This window comes from Mizuhopecten yessoensis, unplaced genomic scaffold (genome assembly GCF_002113885.1).
Source record: "Mizuhopecten yessoensis strain PY_sf001 unplaced genomic scaffold, ASM211388v2 scaffold10867, whole genome shotgun sequence".
Lineage (NCBI taxonomy): Eukaryota > Metazoa > Mollusca > Bivalvia > Pectinida > Pectinidae > Mizuhopecten > Mizuhopecten yessoensis.
The window spans coordinates 988,977-1,009,894 of NW_018408761.1; the positions used below are offsets into that span (position 1 = coordinate 988,977).

The 20,918-nt window shown below is 35.1% G+C and overlaps 2 protein-coding genes across 5 annotated transcripts in view; one reads left to right on the top strand and one right to left on the bottom strand.

Moving 5' to 3' along the window:
- Window positions 1-9,678: 9,678 nt before the first annotated feature.
- Window positions 9,679-11,206, bottom strand: LOC110463131 (caldesmon-like). Its single transcript, XM_021517497.1, has one exon. The coding sequence runs from the start codon at window positions 11,120-11,122 to the stop codon at window positions 9,830-9,832; it is 1,293 nt and encodes a 430-aa protein (XP_021373172.1). The 5' UTR covers window positions 11,123-11,206; the 3' UTR covers window positions 9,679-9,829.
- Window positions 11,207-11,690: 484 nt separating this feature from the next.
- Window positions 11,691-20,918, top strand: part of LOC110463085 — a 60,246-nt gene continuing 51,018 nt past the window's right edge. For 3 of the 4 annotated variants that reach the window (XM_021517426.1, XM_021517429.1, XM_021517427.1), the window contains exons 1-9: window positions 11,691-11,924; window positions 13,360-13,517; window positions 14,136-14,334; window positions 14,656-14,798; window positions 16,134-16,235; window positions 16,628-16,798; window positions 18,371-18,508; window positions 19,734-19,910; window positions 20,607-20,767. In XM_021517426.1, coding sequence (XP_021373101.1) covers window positions 11,762-11,924; window positions 13,360-13,517; window positions 14,136-14,334; window positions 14,656-14,798; window positions 16,134-16,235; window positions 16,628-16,798; window positions 18,371-18,508; window positions 19,734-19,910; window positions 20,607-20,767 — 1,412 coding nt within the window. In that variant the 5' untranslated portion in view covers window positions 11,691-11,761. The remainder of the gene's footprint in view (window positions 11,925-13,359; window positions 13,518-14,135; window positions 14,335-14,655; window positions 14,799-16,133; window positions 16,236-16,627; window positions 16,799-18,370; window positions 18,509-19,733; window positions 19,911-20,606; window positions 20,768-20,918) is intronic. The other variant, XM_021517428.1, reaches the window with a different exon arrangement.

A 20,918-nucleotide genomic window follows, 5' to 3' on the forward strand; every position in this document is an offset into this window, starting at 1 on the left:
AAAACATGAATGAATCTCGACGCGAATGAACACAAACAATTATCTCTCGTAAACATACACTATGACAGCCATGTTAATAAATTTTGTTTCCTTTAACTGAAAATAGTTTTCTTCTATATCATTACGGCTTTTTCAGTGACTATACATTGTATCGTTTTCTTTGAACACATTTCTTTTTCACTTATTCACGTTTCCCTATAACGTCCAGCTTCGTTAATAGCTTCGTGTATTCCGACAGTATATAAACTTTTTTGTAATCTATCAATAGATTTTTTATTTTAGATATATAACATTTTATGGTCCCCAGTAATGGCAGCTTTGTTCACGATTTTGTTTGTTAAATAGTTTTGTTTTTACAGAATTTAATGGTTTACTGCGGAATACAATATATTTGTATATTGAACGAAATGGGTAAATTACACTTAGTATTCATCGGTCAAGCCATTACGTTTTATATAAATTACTTTTCAAAGTACAACTACGAAAATATTAAGCCATCAAAAAACGTGTAGGAATTAACGGCATACTATTCCACGCCTTATCCCATTGACGCAACGCTTAACAACAAGGCAGCGCGCTATTTTTAATTGGCTACTCAACTCAATTCTATTGCTTTCTATTATTTTCTGGTTAGATAACGTACAAAGATTTCATCACTTGGCAATATAGCAATGATGTACATTAAGTACTGTAACAAAACAACCTCTTTTTAAACTACGTTAGGTTGATAGGCATCTGAATCTGAAAATCTGTGGCTTGGAATGCAGTGAAAACAAGGTACCGTTCTGATTATTTCGTGTATCTTAACTAATATTTGTTATATATATATAAAGATGAGATTTCTGATAATTCCCTGTTAATTTCTCAATAATGAATCTGTTTCGTACATTATTCCTTTAAACTCAAGTTTTGTTTACAACTTTGTTAATTGCATAATTCATGTTTCTTACAGTATGCCCTCTTATGGAAGCTTCCTTAATGACTTTGATTAATGTAGTGTTCTGTGATAACAGTTATGTGTTTTTCAATAACTTGATATTTTCATTTTGTTTATTTTATGATTAACTATTAATGGGGTTTTATTTATTGTTTTGTTTATCATTTTTCCCTGTTATAACTAGGTAACATTCCTCTAGAATAACAGTTTTGGTAAAAGGTTTGTGTATTACATAGTTCCCAATCATAGCTACTCTGTTAATAACAAAGTTTATTTATATAACTATATAATTTTAGAAAGAAACCGCCTTTTATAACTACGGGTATATGTGCAATTAATACAGTTAATGCTTGCATTATATATAACCATTCAATGACTGGAATTATTAACAAAACCAGTATTCTTGGAAATCATGCAACAAGCGAAAATATAAACAAATCGGGTACAAGAGGAAACCATGCAATAACAGAAATAAATAACAAATCTTTTGATTTAAGAAACCATAAAAAGGTAACTGAATACACTGGTAAAGATATTAAGAGTTCATAATTTCCCTCATCAATGTCTTATTCCAAATCCTCATCTTTGTCAGTTACATGTTTAGTATACATGTAAATGACTTCGGTCTTTTGTGGATATTTTTTTTTTAAATGTTATGGATAAAAACGTTTATAAACTGTTATGTTTAATGCATTAGCTTGTTTTTCAATTTGGAAGCAAGTCTTATGAAGTTTTACTGATATTATAAGTAAAATGATGAAATATGGAGACCTCTAAATAGGGAAGGTTTGCCAATGAATAAGACCATTCAAAACGACTATAGAACAAAGAAACTAGCATGCATTTTTCCTTAAAAAGATATGAAGGTATAATTAAATCATTCCACGTCCAAGTCACGTGCCGGCAAATTCGTCGATATAATTTAAATCCGTGTCGTCAACACTAGACCCAGATAACGTTTGGTTAAGTGTACAACCTGATAAAATCTTTTGATTTAAGAAACCATAAAAAGGTAACTGAATACACTGGTAAAGATATTAAGAGTTCATAATTTCCCTCATCAATGTCTTATTCCAAATCCTCATCTTTGTCAGTTACATGTTTAGTATACATGTAAATGACTTCGGTCTTTTGTGGATAATTTTTTTTTTTAAATGTTATGGATAAAAACGTTTATAAACTGTTATGTTTAATGCATTAGCTTGTTTTTCAATTTGGAAGCAAGTCTTATGAAGTTTTACTGATATCATAAGTAAAATTATGAAATATAGGGAAGGTTTGTCACGTGCCGGCAAATTCGTCGATATAATTTAAATCCGTGTCGTCAACACTAGACCCAGATAACGTTTGGTTAAGCGTACAACCTGATAAAACCACCATACAACAAAGTAAACACCAACCCTTTCTTGCCAATGAAGCTTCGTGTTTTACTGCCATGTAATTTGTTTATGAATGGTTATAAGTGTTAACTATTTCAAAAAAAATCTAGTAGTCTGGGTCCCGGCTTTGATTGCTGCTATCGTTACCTTACTGTACCAATCGCAAAATGGAACCATGCTATTCAGGGATTCCCATGAATGATTCTGTAAATTTTAACAGCGGCACCTCTACACGAGTTCATCAAGTGTTCACGTTGTTTTTCGGTTTTTTCGTTTCAGATCTAGAATATTGTTCTCATAAAAACCCATGATGCACAGTCGGGATTGATCAGTCCAGCATTTAAAACGTCAATTAATACGGGGAAACTGCCAGTAGATTGAAAGTTTGTGAACAAAACAGTTATATTAAAAAATAGAAGACAGAACGTATGCTTCAAATTACAGACTTGCCAATGAGTGTATCAAGTGCTGTGTGCATTGTTGTTTTGGAATCAGTGATAAGAGATGGAGTTATGAAATATACAAGCAATAACCAGGATTTTAGCAAAACTCATTTTCATCAATGGGAAATCAAGGGCAAAGTTATTAACGTTATTGATAGATGATAGCCTTCCACAGGCTTTCCCATTGGCCTCTGTTCAACTCGCAAAATACGCCATATTTCATCATGGATTGCGCCATTTATGATCGGAAGTTAAACAGAACGTCCTAAACAAAGATAAGTCAGATTGGATCCATGTCCAGAATGGAATACCACAGAGATGAGTATTAGGACAACGTTTGTGTGTATTGTATGTGAACCATTTAGAGTCATTCATGAACTACTTGGCTTTCAATTATTACAAATAGATATATATGGTCGGAAACCAGACAACTTTTCTATATCCGGTAAAATGTAAGTTAGTGTAAATTGCAACTCGAAAGTGAACAACAAAAATTCTAAAAACGTGAAGGACAATTACAGCCTTTAAATTCATGAACGCAGAAAAGAGTTTTACTTAATTTCAGTCAGTTTACAGACCCTATAGATTCTCCCCATTGAACTATTTTCGTTGTACCACACTTCGAGTCCGCTTTACATTAGTGCTCTAAAGATAAATAATACTTCTAAGTTTCCTCTGCATTTCGTTATTCTATTCGTAAATGAATTAAAGGATGGTATGTTTACCACTGATGATAGATTGTTCCAAAGGTTCACCATTGTAAAATATCAGTAGATTACCACTGATGATAGATTGTTTCAAAGGTCTACCACTATAAAGTATCAGTAGATTACCACTGATAATAGATTGTTCCAAAGGTCCACCATTGTAAATTATCAGTAGATTACCACTGATGATAGATTGTTCCAAAGGTCCACCACTGTAAATTATCAGTAGATTACTACTGATGATAAATTGTTCCAAAGGTCCACCACTGTAAATTATCTGTAGATTACCACTGATGATAGATTGTTCCAAAGGTCCACCACTGTAAATTATCAGTAGATTACCACTGAAGATAGATTGGTCCATAGGTCCACCACTGTAAATTATCAGTGGATTACCACTGATGATAGATTGTTCCAAAGGTCCACCACTGTAAATAATCAGTATATTACCACTGATGATAGATTGGTCTAGAGGTCCACCACTGTAAATTATCAGTAGATTACCACTGATGATAGATTGTTCAAAAGTAAACGTATTTACTATAAAAGTTCTTTCTTTAACGTGTAAATGTGTTTAACCTAAATACCTCTTGTTACTGTTTCTTTCCTTGACATGCATGTCTCGCTGTGATTTTGATGGTTTTATTCATATTTCCGTGCTGTCGTCTAAACAACAAATCTCTGTACTCCTATTTTTGCTTATGATTTGACTTCATATTAGGACCACACAGAGCATGAAAAATCTAGATGTGTTCTTATCAGGCTGTAGTAAAATAATTCGAATGTCCATTCGTCCGGATGCTGGAAACATTTTGGGATGCATATGGCCATTGCGATTGGTTTCCTGATTTTCTGACATATTTCTTGCTCAAATTCGAGTTCTTTGTCATAGTGTCCTTTTCGGACAAAGTCGTTAGAGCGAATTTAATGACGAAAGTACTTCGCAGAACATTGGAAGTCATGGAATAGACCATAGATGCTTAGTTTGTTTTGAACACAAACAGGAATTGAAAACATATTTTGCGAGCTTTCGAAAACGTCTTTTTCCTTTGACTAGCAAAGAGTGTTAAATCAGTCAGATCGCAACAAAATTAAACCTCCCAATGATATAATTATATAATTTAGGAAAGCATCATTAGTGGTTGGTTATATTATAAGGGTGCTACATAGCTGTCCAAAGACATGATATTCGTCAGTCGCTTCACATCCCAATCTTTGTTTTGCTGTGATCTGTATTGAACACAAGCACAAATCGAGTATTGTAAAACTCTATTTAAGCGCTCATCATCTTTAATTTCCATATATCCATTGTCAAAGGTTTCAATAATATCGACAAATGGTCACCCGTTGGGTATAAAAAGGGAGGATTGTTATTCTTATCGTAAAAAGAAAACAAAAACTTTAACATTATTTACAAGACATATATCTTAGTAATGATATCATTGAAATCAAGTTGGGTGGGTTTTTTATTCTTTGACGTCACATGGAAAAGAATGATGGATGGAAATTATTATATTAAAGAAAATTTGTATGGAGGAAACGGTTTGACGGGAATCTTTCCAGATATTTTATTCCACTCCGATACTCTATGTTCCAGTCAATCGGAGTGGAATAAAAGATCTGGTTTAATCAGATTGAGAGAAGGTATGCAAAGTTGAGACAACTGTACAGAGCGACATCCAAAAAAATGAACTTTGAGGAAAACGAGCTAGAATTTACTTGTTTTCTTATTTCTGACACATTTTACTTAAGTCTGTATATTTCAAATATTGAGTCTGGCTAGCATTCAGAAGCAAACGTGACATTAACGTAAATGAAAGCAGGCAAAGATTTAAACAAGTAATAACTCTCTAATACAAAATACATGACTCTTAAAGTCTTTAAATAAACTTATTTTTGTATTATAGAAGAAAAAAACACTTCCAATTCATAAACCTGATAAGATTAAACTTATTCTTTGCTTAAAGATAAAATTCAAATTCAATTATCCACCTTTTCAAAAGCTATGTAAACTGACATTATTAGCAAGAGTATTTCTCACTTTTCATGTGACAAAACAAAATCTTATATTAAGCTTGAGTATTGTATGCAAAACCTTAAAGCCTGTTATAATGTGGATTTCAAAAAATGAACTGAAAAAGAGTTTTAGTATTAGACTACACAAATTTTATTTAGGTTGTATAGTTCGCTAAATGGGTTTAGGAAGCTTAAGACAGAAAGACAACTAGCTAGACTATATTTTAGCATGAAAATTGAATTTATCTATCAATGATAATTCCCCAAAATTAGAGAAATACAACGGGGAATTATAATGCAATCATCATCAATCTTTATTTCCCCTGATATGGAGATAAATTGTACATAAACATATAATGTAAACATTGAAACACATGATTTATATATATACACATTTACAATAACAGTAGACAATGAGGAAAACAATTTCCTTGGTTCAGAATATAAATCTCAGGTGAACATTTACACACATTCTCTCCCTCCCACACGCACGCACGCACGCACACACACACACACACGCACACGCACACACGCACACACGCATCCTCACACACGCATCCTAACATACGCATCCTCACACACGCACAAACACACGCATTCTCGCACACGCATTCTCACACACACACAAACACACGCATCCTCACACACGCACAAACACACACACGCACACACACACGCGCACGCATCATCACACACGCGCACATACTTCCTTGCACATACACGCACACGCACACACACCAATCATCAGACTTACGCACACACACATCATCACACACACGAGCACGAACACCTCCTCACACCCGCACGCACCCTCACTCACACACTTAAGAACACACACCTCACAAACGCACGCACACATCCTCGCACACACTCGAACGCACCCTTCCTCACACACGCACGCACGCACATATCACTGTTTTGCGCTACCACCAATATTCAGCTAGTATTCACACATACTAATTAATCAATAATTAGTGATAGGATAATAGCCAAATATGCTTTCTCAGACCAAACGATTTCGAATGATCATCATATGTCGTCACAGTTCAATATATGTTATATTACTTTATATATTATTGGTAAGAAAACACAAGTGTGGTTCAGCAAATAGATGAGTAGCAGTGCCTGCTCAGTTATTGCTATAATAGATGTGCATAGCTTCCCTGATGAAGGCTGCACACTTAAGTCTGAAATCGTCTCTGGTGGGGTGGTCTGGCAAGTCTGGGAGTAGGGAATCGGCCCCAAAAAGTGCACACATGAAGTCTTCGTCTTCCATGTCATTTAAATAACTATAAACCTGTGGTCCATACTCAAGCATAGCATAAGTCAAGAAGCGGTTTTTCAGTGGCCTGGTTGAAAGACACGACACACATATATGGCGTGTCGTGTCTTGGACGTCTATCTGACAACAGGTACATCGGATTTGATGTGAATTAATACAGGTCAAAACATTAAACAGGAAGAACACTTGTCTTATATGCTTCGTACATGTGCAAGCAGCCCACAGAACATAGGGATGGTACGTCAAATGAATTCGTCTAAATCTAATAAAGTCATCATCGTTGGATAGCCTCGATCTTAAGGCAATATTTTCAAAACGGCTAATGGCTCTCTTTACGACACGTTTCCACTCACATTATCCCGGGAATTAGAACTCTCGCTGGTACTTATCGAGATAGGATCTTAGGTTGTATTTGTGAAGTATTGCAACTATATCCGGGATGAAACCACGTTGTGTTGTATTTCCGTCTTCCTCGCCAATAATGTAGCTATATAGACGTACTAAGAACATTCTTTTTACAATGTATCTACACTCTAGGTGGATCAGTTGTGCTAAGAAGATGAGTTTCCGTTGGTCGATAGTGGCGCCTATTCGCTGGATCCCCAATATGCTTTCTGCAATGTCTGAACGTGTCCCTTTCCTTACGTTTAGGATAAGTTTTGAAGCGTAATGCTGGGACGTATTTAAATTACGGATGTCCGTCTGGTTGATTTGCGACCAATGTTCGCATCCGAAGAGAATTGATGGAATGACGAATTTCCTGTATAGATTAACTTTCACTAAAGCATTCATGGAAGTCGACTTTGCATTAATTCCAAGAACAGCATGGATGACTCTTCTTCCTTTTTCACATGCTTTAGCTATCCGTTCGCCATTCAGTGTTCATCCTATTGGAAACTGGGACGCCGAGATGTAGATATGATAATGCAATTTGAATAGGATTGGTTCCTATTGACCAGGAAAACGAGGGTTCCCTTGGAATGAATCTGCCTATCACGATGATAGAGCATTTGGAACTATAGAATCTATACTGCCATGTCGTGCTGTAGGTGTGACACATATTTAACCTATTTTGTAGCGAGGCTGGTGTTATAGCAATAAAGGCAACATCATCAGCGAGAGTAGGATTACCTGCCGGTATAGACACGATTCTAGCTCCTTGGTTGCTCTTTTCTAGGGTGCAAAGTAGGCTGTCAATAAACACTTGGTATAGAAAACTTGAATTAGAATTGGGAATTAGAATGCAATCAAAAACAATATTTTAGATATGTTTCAACATTTTATAAAAACTTAATAATAATACAGAATCTAACGCACTAGAAAATAGTGTCTCTCTTACTGAAGCGTCAAGTATTTTCAAAACATGAAAAAGTAAAACAAAAAAAACAAAAAAGCACAGGACGAATGGTTTCGAAGTTTAATATCTTTAGTATCTTTATAAACTTTAATATCTTTAGTATCTTTATAAACTTAAATATCTATTTAAACTTTAATATCTTAAGTATCTTTATAAAGTTGAATGTATTTAGAATATTTATAGGTTTAATATATTAATTATCTGTATAAAGTTTAAAACGTTTAATATATTTATAAAGTTTAATATCGGTAGTTTCTTTATAACTTTAATATATTTAGTATCTTAACAAGTTTGATATATTTAGTATCTTGATAAGTTTAATATCTTTAGTATATTTAAAACCTTTAATATCTTTAGTATCTTTATAAACTTTAATATCTTGAGTATCTATATAAATTTTAATATATTTAATATCTTTATAATTTTTAATATATTTAATATCTTTAGTATCTTTATAACCTTTAATATCTTTAGGTTCTTTATAAACTTTAATATCTTGAGTATCTTTATAAATTTTAATATATTTAATATCTTTATAAACTTTAGTATCTTTAGTATCTTTATAACCTTTAATATCTTTTGTATCTTTATAAACATTAATATCTTGAGTATCTTTATAAATTTTAATATATAAATATCTTTATAAACTTTAGTATCTTTAGTATCTTTATAACCTTTAATATCTTATAGCATCTTTAGCATCTTTATTGTTATACCCCTTTACCATTGGTTAAGTCAAGTACAGCTATAAATTACAGACCAGACGTTATATTTTGTATCCCAAAGGGAGACTAATCTACACAATGCATAAATAAGGGAGACCCATTTCTCTTTATAATATCAAACATGTATTGCCCTTGATTTATGGAAACACGACTCTTTCTCTCCCTGAGTTTAATCGCACCATTAGTACCGTCTCTTTCAGTCACATAGAACAAAGTTGTGGTGCATCTAACTCATTTTCCAGAGAGAGTCCGAATAAGGGAAAAGGACGGGGGAATTCGAGCGCGAGAGAGAAAGCGCAGTGTTGTGTGGACCAAACCAGATTTATCTCTGTGCAATTCACACGGAAACACAATATTAGTTTACAACGAAATACAATTTAAAGATGAAAACGATGATTATTGGATAGATCAGTGATTATTTAAGTGGTTAATTGATTTTATTATAATAATCAAAGCAATAATCTATTATCGTTTTTATATAGAAAAAAAAGGCTAAAAGTCATTGACATCCAATTGCCCCACAGGTGTGTATAATTTGTGCAGATTTTTTTTTTAAGAATAAAAAAACCCACTAAAGGCATGAAGCCCAACCTTGTTATCGTAATATCAAGACAATTGTTAATTCATCTTATCTGGAAGTCCTTTATTGAATCTTTGAATCTAACAAGGATAGGGAGACTTAATGGAAGTTCAGGGAAATGACGAACTTTCTTAAACACATTCAATTCATTGATAAAAATATTCTGGTAGCTTCGCCCTCGTGAAATACGATTGATCTCAGGGAAACAAAGATTCATGTTTCTCTGCAGTAATATATTAACAAAACAGTAAATTACTATTTACGTAAAGCAGTTTATTTATGTGCGTGTTATCAAAGACATAATCAGCTTGAAGTTTTCCGTAGAAATAATATCAAAAGGATTACTAATCTTGGTAGATACAAATGTTCGCTTATTAGAATACCTTTTTACCACAGAAAGATATCAATCTTCATCACCCCTCACGACACACGATGGCCGGCGTGACCTTGTTCTCATTTCTCGCATTTTCCTGTCCTGATTAGTTTCCGGAAGCAACTCAATTATCTTTGCTTTCTCCTTTCTGGCCTCTTCTTTAAAATCGACCCATTTTCCGTCAAATTTTGATAGAATCATCTGCCTCTGAACCCTACTCATCAGATTCTTCATAGACTCCCAAGCCACGTTTTTCTCTCGATCGACGTTTTCGCATTCTTGTATCCGACGCGTTTTTTCATCTGCGCATGCTTTCTCAACCCATTTTGCAGCAATTTTCCTAACAAGCTCTTCCTCTACTCTAGACTTTAGTTCTCTAACTTTCTCCTTGTAGCTTTCTTCTATCCTTTCTTCCTCCTCTAATACTTGTTGATACATCCTTCTCATGTTGTCCAGGACCTTATCAAAATTTTGAATTGCTTTGGCTCTTTCCTTGTCTTTTAGCAGGTTATTCTGTTCCATCACACGTTCCTTCTGTTCATCCTCAAACAGCTTCTTCGTCACATCTCTATCCATATTTAAAACAATCCTGATAAGAGATTCATCCAGCATCTCCATCATGGCTCCCCGGTAATCATCATCCAAACACTTTTCGTCGTCGACAAGCCTTCCGAACGCTTCTTCCAGATCACGATTGATGTAGGTCCTCTTCTGATTCGTTTCAGACATAGCGTCGACTAAATCTTCAACACTTGGAGACTTATCAACGTTGCTTAACATCGCTCGAAGCAATTTAATCTGATGAAAACGCTCTTCTTCTGTTTCCATGGCAACCAGACCAGCGTGCGTGTAGTTCAGAAGCTGAAGCTGCATGTCATCTTTGACCTTTGCCTGGTGGTTTTTCACAGATGCTGTTTCCGTTTTCATCTTTTTCCCGCTGAATTTCATGGTATCATCGAATTCTTTGTTCATGGGACTAAGTGCTTCACTTGCCATTAACTTCTCAGTTTCCTCAAAATGAACCTTCCTGTCTTTCTCCTTGTCAACCTCGGCGTTAATATGATGAAGTGTCAGGCGTCGAGTCGCTCTGGCCATAGGAGCCATCCCCTCGACATCCCAATGATTTCCACTGTACGTTTTCTCATCCAGTGATTTCTGCTTGCGATCCCGTAATTCATAAAACCCGGGTTGTTTCTTTATTCCGCTGTAGTTGTTTTGTAGATTTTTCGCCTGTCTAATACCCTGTCCAAAATCTCTGTTCAAATAACGCTTTATCTGAAATTCTTCAATGCTATCCGAATCAGAATCGCTATCCGACGACATTTTCCTGACAGTATATAGACACAACACGCGAAACTGTCGTGTGACGGCAGCCGATGCGTCGTCAAGTAGCCCCGAGGATGACGTCACAATAGATAATAATCCGGTGATTAATTGTGACGTGGCCCATTCAGTCTATGACGCAGCCCAAATAAACAAGTACATATTTTCCATTGCTTTCATTGACATTTCTGAATAAAGACTGTTTATCTTAATGAAACCTTGAAATGACAATACACTTTATATAACTGTTTAGAAGTTGTGGAGATGTAACCAAACATGAACAGAAGTGCAATATAAAATTTTCATAAAAAGAATTCAGTGTAAAAGCTATGGAAAGTCCGCTTGGAGGGACCATAAAAAGGATGAGTTCTTTTTTGTTTATTTTTTTATTGTGTGTCTATTTCTTTGTAGGTAGGTGCCTAGGTTTTATCAAATGAAAAAAAATAAGGAAATATTTGTTCATCCACGACAACAATGGTCTAGGGGAGGCGATCCTGTCATCTGTAATATTTACCGCCAGATGGCAGAGCTAGTATATAATGTTTATTTCCGGGGTTGTCTGCTTTTGTCATTTCTAAATTTAGATTTAGCTTGATTTGCAAAAAGTTAAATCACAATGTTTGAGTTCTACAAAACAATATGAAGGTATCTTGGCCACCTGACAAGATGACAGACATTGACAAATGCCAAGTCCAGAAGTTTTCTTGGCCGAAGTGGACCAGTAGCAACTTGCATCTCACGAGCGTAGTGGCAGGAGTACCCACGAGTGGAGAGCTAGGTACACTGCATTGTCCCTTTGCTAGTACGGAAGTTTTTGTGGATTTGTAAAATGCATGCTGTTATATGAATGACTTGCACGAGGTTTGCCAAGTGTTGAGCAAATCAATATTAGACAATAAAAGTTTATAAAACTGTTACAGTTATACTAAAATAGTATCAGGTTTTGAATGCAGTTCACCTTTACTTTCACTTTCCTATATAAATCAATGGCCATCAGGCAGACAACCCCGGAAATAAATGTTGACTGCCTGAATACATTTTACAAAAAATGGTGAAAAAATAGCAACACGCAAATACCGGTATTTATTTATAGGCTATACATATAATGTTTAGATAAAAGATGTGTTGAATATTTTAAAGATTTCAGAATTATTGCTAACATCACGGAATTTAAGTCCGTGCTAGCATGGACATTTCCACTCTGTTATCAGTTTCAAGAGTGAGTTAATCAGTTGGTATAGTTGTCACTTGCAAAACTTTCCACTTTTACAGTAAATACTGGGTAGTCACCCAAAATTTTAACACCTGATGAGTCATATTGAAAGCCTGATGAAATGTTGGAATTAAGATACACATCTTAAATGTTAATAGAACTTGTATAGTACTGTAGTTTTTCAAATGACACATGTTGACATTAACACATTGTCTGTATAATATGGCACAAGGATCAATGTCTTCATAAAAAATACTTATTGGCTTGATAGTGTGTCAGTCTCTTTGGGAAAAAAATGAATGCTGCGAAATGACTAGCCCGAGTTTCCTCTGGCCCTGACACCAGACTTAGACATTTTGACAGAAAGATGTCTGGTGTGGGGCCAGAGCACACTGCTATATAAAAATGTGGAATTATCTGACACCGTTTGGTATCAGGGAGTGACTAATCCGGGGGGGTGAACAAAAAGACATGGTCCGGAAATCTTCTGAACAATAATTATATATTCCGTTTTCAGTCCCGGTTTATTGATTAGACACGACCTACAAAAATGGCATTCGCTCAGGTGAGAAATTTTTAATGAATGAAAATCGAAGACTCGACTGAATAAATTTAGCAGCTGTTGGTGATATGAGAGCTGATTTTGATCAATAAATAATCCATTTGTCATTATATGCGAGATATGTGTTGTGTCGTAGTAGATTTTTGTTGTCAGCACCTTATAACTCTCTGATACCAAACAGTGTCGGAGAACTCCACGTTTTCACATAGCATTGCACTCTGGCCCCACACCACCAGACATCTATTTGTCTAAGCCTGGTGTCGGGGCCAGAGGAAACTTGGGCTACAAAATGACATATTATCAAACAAAATACAAAATTTGATTTGTTTTTTGTATTGGAAATTTGATGTGCATTCAAGCATAAACAGATAAAGGAGTCTTGCAAATGCATGACAATCTTGGAAAGCTAAGGGAATTCCCAATTTCATTATCTTTTTTCTTCTTTCCCTTTCTACCAACCAGAAAACCCTTTAGAGAAGAAAACCATGAATTCCTCCATATTCCGACGTCTTACTGTTGTGCTTGAGTTCAACTCAATGATGCCATTCAAGGAAAAAGCCAGATGGCGCAAGAAAATTACGGACAATGGTGGGACTGTGTCCTATATCATAACAAAGAAGGTGAGCATAAACTTAGAATATTGTCTCGGCTACGTATACATATTAGTCTCAAGTAGTATGGTACAAAACATAAGTTACAGGAAACACTACCGCTCACAAGGGTAATGCAACTGCACTGCAACATCCTACTTTTGCACAATGTCCTGCAGATTATTGTTTGTTGAGGCTGTCAGAGAAGAGTTATAATTAACAGGACTAAAAAAATGGTCCTGAGATTCAACTGAAATCTACTATTTCTAGATGAAGTCTATTGACTGTATGGATATGTGTAAAACTATATATAGCTATAGTTTTCCTAAGCAGCAATATAACTTGCATTTCACTCCAGGTGCCACCATTTAGGGAATACAATTTTAATTTTTGTATACTAACCAGCAGGCAGATTTGTTTCTATCTCGTGAAATTTTCCACCCTGAACACTGTTAGCCAAACTCTTTACGGTTTTGTTTTCTTAACTTTAGAATAAAAACATACATTTTTTGTATAAATGTTTTTCCATGATTCATATCAAACAAAATTGTGCTTCTGATATTCTTTGTTTATTATTCCTTTGTTAGAAACGTTAACCTTCTCAGATTCTGTGATGACATTTTGACAACATTTGTGATTTGTTTACAGATATCCTGCCTGGTTTTATTTAACGACATGTTGGAGAAATCTACATACAAAGTTCGTCAGGCTAGAAGGTGCAGGGTGCCCGTGTTGAGGGCCGAGTTTATTGACGACAGTCTGCAGCAGCAGCAGAGACTGTCCATGACTACTTATATTGCTGGAGAGGCTATGGAGGGCAAGAATTTCCAGAAGGGAAAAATAATGAGTAAATCAATTCTTATTTAACCTTACATCTTATATAAAAAAAAATCTTGTACATATTGGCAACATATCTTTTTATTTGAACACAAAAAAAAAGGTCCGCTTTATATGAGTTTTGTAAAACATTATTATTTCTAATTCAATTTCCATGGAAGTATTGGTGTTATACACAGAAATATCATTTAGATTTTCTGCTCCACTTTCCATCCAGTCCTGTGTAACATTTGTTGACCTGTGATCTAGATATATGTTAGTTTGAACGTATTGACACTATTGCATTTATTTTATTCCTGAACTTCACATGCACTTGGTTTGAATTTGACAGCCCCACAGCAGCGATTAGTACGGAAGAAGAAACGGAAAATACATATGAACCTGAACAGCCTAGAGTGCTGGCCCCTTGGTGACCCAGATAGTCCTGAGTATGACGAGGAGGGATACTCTGTGGCCAAATGGGCGGTTCTCAAAGTAGGTACTCACTTCTAGTCTGCCACGAAAAATCAAAATGATATCAGTAATATGTTTATTGATGATTTCAAATACTAAATTGTGTGTATGGTTCTTGAGAAAGTTGCTTATAAAACTTCATTCATATGTACACTCAGTATTAAAGCCAGCTTCCTTTAGTGTCATATAGAAATATTTGCTAAATATTACTTGTACTTGGTCAAACTTGTGAACAGGTTAAGTACTTAAGTAACTAATTTACCCCATTTTTAGGTCAACTTAGCTTTAGCTCCTGACAAAGTGTTGATAGTTTTTCGGGTCAATCAGAAATCCAATATGGCCGCCACGGCCGCCATTTTGAAAAACTATTTCAAACTTAAAGTCAAGTTCTACTGGGCCGATTGAACTGAAACTTTGTAGGAATGATCGACTCATGGTCCTGACAAAGTGTTATTATTATATTTCGGGTCGATCAGAAATCCAATATGGCTGCCACGGCCGTCATTTTGAAAAACTATTTCAAACTTAAAGTCAAGTTCTAATAGGCCGATTGAACTGAAAATTGGTCTAGGAATGATCAGTTCATGGTCCTGACAAACTTAAGTTAACGTTATACTTAACAATTTTTTACTCAAATTGGTACATATTTCAACAACAAAAATTAATACTGTAGGACTCAGGTGACCGTTAAGGCCCATGGACCTCTTGTTTTATGGTAAAATCCCCTTTAGGTTTTTGGGGGAAAGAATTAACCTTTTTGTTATCTAACTGTATGGGTCTTATGTAGAATTTCATGTTTTCCTTTATGTCTCCTAAATAGAGGAAATTGGAGAAAACTGCATGTGCTACAACCTTTTTTTTCTTTTTCTTATATGTTTCTGGTATTTCTACCCAGTGTGGCCTTGTATGATATCACAGATAACAAAATCCAAATTCTATTTATCAGAGATTGATGTATGAAAAGCATAAGATTTATTTTTTCTTACATTCAAAACCAGATTATAAAAGAAAACAATGCTGTGATGAAGACTTTGAAGGCTAATCTGAAGAAATAAATATATGTCGGAGTTGGGCCTACATATATAAATGTCTTTGATAGCCTGAACAAGACTTGTGTATAATGAAGTCTCAGTGAAAGTAAATGTAGTAAAACCTTTTTATACTGCCACCATTTGTTTGACAATAAATTGGAGTAATTGTTTAAAATAATTCTTAAGAAAACGAGAAAAGGGTCATTGAATTTTTTTGGCGATAAACGTGGTGCCAAATGAAACAAGGGGCATTATATCAAGGTTTTACTGTATAAACATTTCTAAAAATGTCTTACAAAAATGTGTCCCATGTTCTCTTTTGCAGTCTAAAGAGTCTGTCCAGATCCTGGAGGTACACACCAGCCAGTGTGATGTTGATCTTCCCTACCGTCTATACTCTCAGGCAGGATCATTGTCAGAGAAAATGGTATGGTTTGGCAACACTTGCAAGAAAACATCTTGTTGTAATCCTACTGAGATTCAATTGTAACTGCTGTTCAGTGGAAAGACAGACATCTCCTCTTGATTAGCCAGTTTATTTATATCTTAGTAAGAAATTTCAAGAAATATTGGTACATTTTGTGCATGTTATACAGCCAGCATTTGTCTATAGAAATGATTACATTATAAAGAGGTTTGCCAATAAATTGAGGGGAATTTTTAAGAAAAAGAGAAATAGGAACCTTGAAATATGTTAGCAGTAAGCAAAGGGGAAAGGAACATGGTGCTTTATATCACAGTTTTACTGAATATCAGTGTTGCTTTGTTTAAACAGACTCACGACAACATGATATATGTAAGTGTTTTATGTTTTGACAGACTAGTGATAACAAAGACACTCCTGTAGCCTGGTATGTGAGCACGTCCGAGGAGGTTGTGAGTGGATATGAACAGTTGTACCAGCAATACACCTCACATCCCTATAACATGTCTGTATGGGATAACCCTGTGCTAACTAACAGTACCTTGGGGTCTCCCAAACTCCGACTGGTAGGTAGCTTGTCATCACAGAAATGTTTCTCTCAGAACATCATACTGGAGATCAGTTTTCCTTTTTTGAATAAAATGAATACTGATGTCTCATTTCCTGAAACCTAAAAGATTCTTTCACTTTAGCCGTGGTTCTGTTATTTTGTCATATGTATCTCTATGCATTTTGGAATAGCTTACCATATGCTATTAGAAAGTCAAATACCCTGGCTAAATTCAAGCAGAACATCAAAACACACCTCTTCACATCGACATCAAAACACACCTCTTCACGTCTGCATTTTAGGGTCTCTGTAAAGACGTCATGTAAATACCACCCTTTATTTATTCATTTATGTACACATTGAGATGATTATCTGCTTGCTTAATGTATAATGGTTATTGTAAGCCTTTGTTTTTGTTTCACAATTATAACTAATACTATTATCAATATGTTGTAAAGCGCTTTAGAGTAATTTTACAAATTATATAGGGCGCTATATAAATGTTGTATATTATTATCATGGCAATGCTATGGTAACATGTCTGACATTGTTTACATTGTGACATTATTGGTATTGACATGCGATATAGTCAAACATCCATAAATCAAAATTCAAAGATTCAAATTTCTTGATGTGTCCAACTTGACAGAGCCCAGATTTTCCCCTTATATAACAATACTGATATTCCATTTATGAATTAAACTTTATTAAGTCAAATTTCTCACTGTTTCGAACTACAATCAATACCCAGTCATAAGGATAACATTGAAAATAACTACTAACAGATTGAAGTAGAACAATTAGCTGTACAAGAACATTGAAATGTCCCACAGTCATTTTAACACCTAAACATGCAATCTACAGTGTATAAATTTATGTAAAAATATTTTCTAATTACTTTGAATCCAATTTTTATCAATTCCAAATTTTTCTCGCATTGTGTTGCGTTACTTAACAATCAAATTTGGTCTTATGCAGTATATACAGGATCTCAAAGATGTTTTCATTTCTACTTTTGTGAGCCGAAGTTGTGATTTTGCAAATGTTTCTCATTGGTCCCCCAAAGTTCTCATTGGTCCTACAAAGTTCTCATCGGTCCCCCAAAGTTCTCATTGGTCCCACAAAGTTCTCATTGGTCCCACAAAGTTCTCATTGGTCCCGCAAAGTTCTCATTGGTCCCCCAAAGTTCTCAACATCAGAAAGTTTGACTGTAGTTCTAAAACTAAAGAGAAAGGGTCAAATGTATTTCAATAGGGTCACTTTCATTATCCCGTTCTCAATGGTGTGACTTGTTGGATTAGACTTTTTGTTCATGAAATTGTTGACTGATGTTGTTTTCAAGTGAGCCTTGACAAAGACTTTCAATGCATCATTTAATGTATATTTATATAAATCTCCGAGGGTTTTCCTCTGTAAATGTTTCCAATCATTTATTAGATGATGAACCAGTTGTTCTACATATACAAGAAAATAAAATGTTCTTTGGTAAAGAGAAAAACAGTATGAAATCCATCCTATAGATTTTGTAAAGGATTGAGATCAGTCTGTATGGAAGGTGTTGTATTACATCATATCATATTTGTCACAGTTGCTGGGAGAGTTGTGTACCCTGACAACGGAGATCAGTCCAGAGGTTGGTCAGCTGGTGGAACTGGTTTGGGCAGAGGCGAGTCACGAGGCTGAGACACAACTGAACACGAAACTCCAGCACATCAAGCAAGAAAAGGTGACAGAATTAGCATACACCAAGTTGTGCAAAATTTTTGGTTGACCAAGACTGGTTACATGAATCATAGGTCTTATAAGCCTGTTGTCTTGTTCTATCAATATTGTGAAACTATTGTCAGTAAAATTTGTCGAAATTGAAAACTAGATATTTGAATGTCAATATTGATTTGTTTTACCTGTTAAGCATGTATGCCCATATGGCATATCAATCTAGCCAGGGAATATGAGGGGAAACTTACACAGCCTTACTGACAAGCTAGCTTTCCAGCGATGTGGTATAACCCTGGGACATGCTCACTAGTTCTGCAACATAAAGCGTCAACACTATGACATCACTTTAGTTTACTTCTTCTGCCAGTAAAAGAAACATTGAGGGCAATTCCAGATATGAATTTATTAGGATTCATAAGAATCGAGGTGGGCACAAATGATTTATAAAATATATTGGTGATGGTGTATCAAATGATACTTTATTAGACAAACTTTAGGGTGATGGATATCACAAAAAACGTGTATTATATGAGTTTACCCTGACTTAACCTTGATCCTGTAGTCTTCAGTGACTAGCTTCCAGTGGTCCAGTAAAACATATTGGTAATGAACCCATGGGACCTCGGATACAAGTTTGATTTAAGTGTGAACACATGAACATTTATTTATAGGTTTTAGATGTACACAATATATACTATACAGATTTCCAAAACATTGCCCACTCAAACACTTTCTGCAAGAAAAATGTCCAGCTTTACAGTATGTATAGAATTATGTTATACAGTTTGGTGTTCAAATCACTTCATTACAAGTAATAATTTACAATAAGAATATTATTATTTAACATTTAAGGCCATCACAATATATTGGAAAACTAGTATATATCGCAATTCACAGGCATACCATATCGTATCGCAATATAGAAATGAAATATGGCTGTATCACAATATTTTCCAAAAGTTTATTTTTATGTACCTGCTGTGTGTTTTAGCTTTTGAAATTACTACTGACAGTTTTAAAATCCATATAATAAATGCTTCAGTTTGATATCTGACCACAATTTCTTTTTAAATTGAACACCTTTTAATAAGATTTTCCTATGACAATATATCGGGATATGTATCACAGTACATTCCTTCTGTATTGCAAAATACCTTGATACACTCTAGGGGTATTGTGACACCCCTGATAAGATGCATTAAATTACTAAACATATTTTACTGTGTTGACAGGTTGAAGAAGCTGAGGCAGCACTGTTACAACTGAAGGCCTCAGTGATAGAAGGAGCTGACAACACCAAGATAAGTGGTTTACTGGAGGAGTTCTACTCTGCAATGCCACATAAAGACATGTACAGAAAGGATACCATGTCACTTAAAGATATCTCGACGAAACAGGATCTCTGTCAGGTATATAGGTTACACCATCATATCACATACACACAGCTGTGGGATACCCCAACTAACACTTCAGTCCTGACAGATCACATTTAACGCTCTGAACTTTTGAAATCACTATGAAATATTCTGAGATAACAATTGTCTTCTGATGTCAATTCAAGTACGCACTCAGGTGTTCAAAGATTTCAAATATCTTGTGATATTATGTCCTAAACAATTATGTGTCTTAGGCCCCTTTCGTGTATCCGGTTGAACCTGAAAGAAAACGACAGGCGCAGATCTGAACCAAGGTTGACCTCCGGAATATTTGGCACGTGTAGATTGTGGGTTCCAGAGGTGCCTGACCGAAACTAAAATGCTGACTATTTTTAGTTTGCATTATTTCTTTATAAAACAAGGTCAACCCACATATAGATTTTAAGCTACGTTATATAATTTACTTGACGCGTGAAAAAAGAACATATAATTCTAGATGTATTGTTTTCTGTTCTCCGAAACTGCATTTTTAGCTCCACCTTCAGTTCGGTCCAAGTGCATTTGTTTATGGTGGAATATTTCTGGGCCACCTGAACCGTTTAGACTCGTATACACAAATGCGACCTTAATCTATATGTCTTGAATTCTCGAGGATTAAGCTTGTAATCTGTCCATGCTATAAGAAATGAGTACAGAATGAATAAAAAAATAACATTTTTTTGGCCGTAGCTTGTTAATGACATCCTAGGTGTGAGTGAGGCGACAGACTGGTCCGATGAGGCAACAACCAATGCCAAATATAGAGCTCTTCGATGTCATGTGACCAGTCTGGATCAATCATCAAAAGAGTTCCAAAATGTGTCTGAAATGGTGACAAGTACATCGGAAAGGTTTGTAATGAGGTTTTTTCCTGAATAAAATAAATACCACTAGAATCCATTATATTATTTCTAAAGTCAATCAGTTTGTGCAAGGCTGATTAGAAACAAGTTGAGTTTTGGTGATAACCTACCAAAAATATCAAATTTTCTTCACCTTTTA